The 5905-nt window shown below is 41.5% G+C and overlaps 1 protein-coding gene across 1 annotated transcript; it reads right to left on the reverse strand.

Moving 5' to 3' along the window:
* Nucleotides 1-1643: 1643 nt before the first annotated feature.
* Nucleotides 1644-4077, reverse strand: LOC109415670 (proclotting enzyme). Its single transcript, XM_029862050.2, has 3 exons — nt 3616-4077; nt 3234-3556; nt 1644-2460 (listed from the first exon to the last, which is right to left on the reverse strand). The coding sequence occupies exons 1-3, from the start codon at nt 3835-3837 to the stop codon at nt 1662-1664; spliced, it is 1344 nt and encodes a 447-aa protein (XP_029717910.2). The 5' UTR covers nt 3838-4077; the 3' UTR covers nt 1644-1661.
* Nucleotides 4078-5905: the final 1828 nt, after the last annotated feature.

Below are 5905 nucleotides of genomic sequence, written 5' to 3' on the forward strand. Positions count from 1 at the left end.
GTAGAAATTGTTGTAGAAATTCCTGGGGTAATTCCTGAAGGAATTCCTGGAGGAGTCCTTGGAGAAATTCCTGGGATAATTCCCGGATGAATCCCTAGAGAAATCTCTTGATGAATTCCTGGAGGAATCCCAGGAGGAATTCTTGGAGGAATCTATAGAGAAACTCCTGGAGGAATCTCTAGAGGGATTCCTGGACAAATCTCTAGATGAATTCCTGAAGGAATCCTTGGTGGAATTCCAGGAGGAATTACTGGAGATTTTCTTGAAGTAATCCCTGCAGGAATTCCCAGAGGAAACCCTGGATGAACTCCTGGAGGAATCCCTGGATGAATTTCTGGGGGAATCATTGAAGGAATCCCTCGAAGAATTCCGGAAGAAATCGTAGGAGGAATTCCTGAGGGAATCCCAGGAGGAGTTTCTGAAGAAATCCCAGTAAGTACTGGAGAATTTCCAGAGAGTAATCTTGGAGAAATCCTGAAGGAATCCTTAGAAGAGTTCCTGGAGGAATCTTTGGGGGAATTTTTGAGATAATACGTGGAGTTATTTCTGAAACAATCACAGAAGGAATTCCTGAGTGAATCCCTGGAGGATTCCTTGGAGGAATTTCTGAAGAAACCACATGAGGAATTATTACTGATAAAACTTGAGAGAATTGTACAAGTATGTATGATCGACTCTTGTGGAATATGATAAGCTTTGATTTCGAGCTATACCATTATTGTATGCCATTCTGTTCACTAGTTTAGATTTTTTTATAGTGTAGATAACCCCAAAATTACCAAATCGACTTGAAGCACATCGAAATCTTTATCAATCAAGCTGAAAATTTGACCAGAAGTTCATTATAGCATGGGAATTATGAAACTTGCTTGATCGGTGCGATTCGACCCATTTTCTAGAATGTGAACATGTGTAGTGCGCATGTTGAGTTGAAAACCTCTACAACCCGAGCAGGAGGAAATAACTGAAGAATAGCAAACTCAGGTATGGAAAACAGAATACCAACAACCTGAATGAGGTATTAAGCAGCCCTGCATAAGAGGTAAAATACCTAAAATAATAACTGGTGGGTATTCTGTGCATAATACGTGAATAATGACATCAGGTATGGCAATACCTAAATAATAATCGGCGATTTTTTCATACAAATAGCGATTTTTCCATAATTGAATAATACTTCATGCAGTCCTCAAAACCAGACCAATAATTGGATGAGGTATTTTATTAATATTTACAAAATACCAAAGTAAGTTATTTTTAGTACCAGCATAACCTACCAATACCTATTCTAGGTATGATACCTGACTTTGGTATACTGCAGTTATGTGTCAGTTATTCGCTCCTGCTCGGGAAGTGTGGTCCACCTGGTCGAAAGGCGTTCTTATTGGGGTTTTCAGAAGGTTATTATGGACTAAGAGTTTTATTGGCAGTTTAAAAAAAATGAAATGTTACTTGAGTACTCAGCAAAAGCCTTTGCTGCAAAGGTGAAGGGTGAAATCCACATAATGTGTGTTATTTCGGCCGTGATAATATTATGCTGTTTTGTATCACTTGGGAAGAGTGATACCAGAAGTCGGATTCTCGTGATGGATCGCGATAGTTCGCAGCATTGAGTTGCCAAAAAGAAAAGTAGTCAAGTCACATTACGTGAAATAAGTTTATTAGTCATCATCAATATCATAAGTATTACTCATTATCCAATAGATAAAGCTTGGAACATCGGTGTAAATTGCATATTTGCTGGAATCGCATTTAAACGTCATTTCATCCAGGACTGCTTTGGATACCACGCCTCGCAGATAAAAGCGGTTGTTGCGACTCATAACCATTGCGCTACCGGAGTCTCCTCTGCAAGCGACAGAACCTGCTCCATCGCCACAGAATACTCTGGCCCTTTTCGGAATGCTGATGTCCAAATTCTCGCTGCACTGCTGCTTACTAACAATGGTACTCGTGTAATAGAAAGGAGTGGTTGTGGAACTGTCTTCTTCGTTCTCGCCCCAACCTGACACAACTCCTTTGTGAGCGCTGTTTATATTTAACGGGCTATGATCTCGCCACAAACAAATCGGCCTTATGAACTGCGTGAAACGGAGGTTATTTTCCAATCTCAGAACGGCAATATCCGCGTCTTGGTCGACGAGATGATCACTGGCACTTTCGTATTCTTCGTGGCACGAGATCTTCTGTATATCGGCATGTATGGCTCCATTTCCGGCGGATAGATCTGAGATGTCGTGCTTCCCGGGCATAGCTAGAATTTCTTCGGGGCGCTTGTCATAAACGCAATGCGCCGCGGTCAGCAAATGCCGACTCGTAACGATTGTCGCAACACAGAAGTATTCGGGATCTGCTCTTGGTTTGCGCTTAAACAGTGGCACAACCCATGGAAATTGGCCTGCCCGAGTGGATATGCCATTCATGGCGAGCTCCGTAACCAGGTTGGAAGTGCCGCAATTGCTGTAGTGATAAATAGAGCATTACAATTGTGATTGGAATTTATCATTACCACATAACTGGATAACTGACACTGAGGAAGATTACAAGTGGTAGTCGAAATACGCGTATCTGTCAAAGGATGAGCAAAATAGGGCGGAAATAAAAGGTACGAAAGTGATTCGAAGAGGGTTTTCTGCTTAGAGGGTTCGAAAAGTCGGTACAAAGATATTCTTCCATTTTTAGTTGAAAAAATATACCTATACTTTTTGTGCTGTAAAAATCTTCAATTTGCAACTCTGCATAAATACCTATTATAAAACACTTTATGCAATTCAGTATTATAATTTCTATTTTATACTACTAATTTCAGTATCATAATGACTTACTTTTCCGTACCGGTTCATTATGCAACTGAAATGAGTTGCATAATGAAAAATAGTTGCATAATGTTGCAATGAGTTGTATAATGAAAAAATCATTGCATAAAATTTTGTATGGGACTCGTTGCAAAACTCGATTTTTTCAGCACTCTTCGTATTTATCCAACTCGGCAAGCCTCGTTGAATAAATGTACGACTCGTGCTGAAAAAATCAACTTTTTGCAACTTATTACATAAATAACTATTATGCTGCAATTTACTGTGAGTGAAGTAAAAAATATAACGACGTGTAAAAATTTTTTTTTTTTTTGAAATTATCAAATTTTAAATCAATATTTGTGTAAAACATCCCTATAGCAAAACACTCCGAAGCATTTTCTCTTAGCTAGCTGATTTTCTTCTGAGAATACTTACTCTTGTAAATGTTTAGGCGTTAGAGTTGTTGTTGTGGTGGGTCTTCGGGTGGTTCTTGGAGTAATTGACGAATATTTCATCGCGTACTGCTCAACGATGTATTTTGGAGCAATGATAGTATAACTCAAATTTATAGTAGTCTCTGGATACCGTTCGATTTGTGATCCGGAGCACAACTCTTCTCCATTTCGGACTATTGACACTAGCACCGGAATAGGATCTTGCACTGGGAATTTGATCCAATATTTTGCTGTTTTATTTAGAACTATGTCGTAGTACGTAGCCTCGAGAGATTTGGATAGCTTAAGATAAGCCTTTTGATTCTGAAACGGAAATATTTCATTTCCAACACTGGAATTGTGCGTGAATGCTTGTATCTCACCTTTTTCAGCAAGGCTCCCACTGATATCTGCACATCAAGTCTAAGGTTTTCGTTTGCATCAACGTCAGTCAATGTTATAAAACCTATTGTTTCATTAGTTCTTGAATGAGTTTTGTATTTAAACATGTTTCTGCATGGCGATGCTGGAATTGGTGCCGACTGACCTAATTGGTAACACATTAACACAACAATTAGCCGGGAAAGGATAATTTTCGTACACATAATTGCAGCTATTCAGTCGTGAAAAAACTTGATTGGAAAGGTTCAATTGAGATCAGAACAACTAATACCTCTCGCGGTTATGAATCTACTGATCTTATACCAATGTTTGCCATTATCTGTGCATGGTGTTTAAGATTTCATTGCACGCAGGGTATTCCGGTCAGAATTTACAAACACTTGATTGCGATGGTACATTACTTACGAAATCAACTGATAAGGCTGCAGTAGTGGTTTCTTTAGTTTTCAAATTTCCATATTAGCATTCTATAAACTATGACAAGTTGGATTGCGGGAACTACCGCGCGATCACATTACTGAGCGCTGCCTACAAGATACTCTCTCAAATTTTATGCCGCCGTCTATCACCGATTGCAAGAGATTTCGTGGGGCATTATCAGACTGGATTCATGGGTGAACGCGCTACAACGGACCAGATGTTCGCCATCCGCCAGGTGTTGAAGAAATGCCGCGAATACAACGTGCCCACACATCACTTGTTCATCGATTTCAAATCGGCGTATGATACAATCGATCGAGAACAGCTATGGTAGAATTAGCTTAGTTTCTTGTTGCCAAGTAGAGCGCTCAAGTAAAATTCCACCTTTTTCCGCAAGTAATTTTGACAACTGATCCATGGGGAGAAACGTTACTTTTCCTTACGGAATAATAGCGCGGACTATTTTTCCGCAAGGAAAAGTGACAGCCGCATTTGATTCGCACGGAAGGCGTTATGAGTGTTACACTTTTTTCCTTACTTGCCATCTGCGAACTGCGAATTTTGAAGCGGAATCATTACTTGTCCTATCGTTTTGCACAGTACGTACGAAGTGGAAACTAGACTTTATGCACGAATACGGATTCCCGGATAAACTGATACGGTTGATCAAGGCGACGATGGATCGAGTGATGTGCGTAGTTCGAGTATCGAGTCCCTTCGAATCTCGCAGAGGGTTACGGCGAGGTGATGGTCTTTCGTGCTTGCTGTTCAACATTGCTTTAGAGGGTGTAATTAGGAGAGCGGGGATAAACACGAGTGGGACGATTTTCACGAAGTCCGTTCAGCTGCTTGGTTTCGCCGATGATATTGATATTATTGCTCGTAAATTTGAGACGATGGCGGAAACGTACATCCGACTAAAGAGTGAAGCCTGACGAATCGGATTAGTCAATAATGTGTCGAAGACAAAGTACATGATACCAAAGGGCTCCAGGGAGGAATCAGCGCGCCCGCTACCCCGAATTTATATCGACGGTGATGAAATCGAGGCGGTTGAAGAATTCGTGTACTTGGGCTCACTGGTGACCGCCGACAACGACACCAGCAGAGAAATTCAGAGGCGCATTGTGGCAGTTAGTTCGCCGTAACACGAAGTTAACCATCTATAAAACGCTGATTGGACCGGTCGTCCTCTATGGGCACGAAACATGGACCTTACGTGCAGAGGACCAACGCGCCTTTGGAGTTTTCGAACGGAAGGTGTTGCGTACCATCTATGGCGGAGTGCAAATGGAAGACGGGACTTAGAGTAGGCGAATGAACCACGAGCTGCATCAGCTGCTGAGAGAACCAACCATCGTCCATACCGCGAAAATCGGGAGGCTACGGTGGGCGGGTCACGTAATCAGAATGTCGGATAGCAACCCGACTAAAATGGTTCAAGAGAGTCATCCGACCGGTACAAGAAGACGTGGTGCGCAGCGAGCTAGGTGGGTCGACCAAGTGGAGGACGATCTGCGGACCCTACGCAGAGTGCGAAACTGGAGAGCCATGGACCGAGTGGAATATAGACGGCTACTATGTACAGCAGAGGCCACCCCGACCTTAGCCTGATCGGTAAGTAAGGTAAGTATTCTATAAACTTTACCTTGATCGAACGGGTTACACCAACAATATGTAAACTCATTTCTAACCTTCCAGGTCTTAGTCACCATTTTCATTAATTTTTGGTTTTAAACGTGATGTCACAGCTGGATTACAAATGGTCCTGGTTTCGTAAAAGCTGTATTTTAAGCGTTGCACTTGGCTAATTGTTTTTATTTGCTAATTGCTATGTACCTGCCACACAAT

The sequence above is a fragment of the Aedes albopictus genome, chromosome 3 (genome assembly GCF_035046485.1).
Source record: "Aedes albopictus strain Foshan chromosome 3, AalbF5, whole genome shotgun sequence".
NCBI lineage: Eukaryota > Metazoa > Arthropoda > Insecta > Diptera > Culicidae > Aedes > Aedes albopictus.

Bases quoted from the DNA above. Each gene is read 5' to 3' on its own strand.
- LOC109415670 (XM_029862050.2), bottom strand. From the start codon at position 3,837: ATGTGTACGAAAATTATCCTTTCCCGGCTAATTGTTGTGTTAATGTGT. The intron at 3,557-3,615 runs GTGAGATACAAG...TTTCCGTTTCAG, and splicing joins TGGGAGCCTTGCTGAAAAAG to AATCAAAAGGCTTATCTTAA. The intron at 2,461-3,233 runs GTAAGTATTCTC...TTATCACTACAG, and splicing joins ACGCCTAAACATTTACAAGA to CAATTGCGGCACTTCCAACC.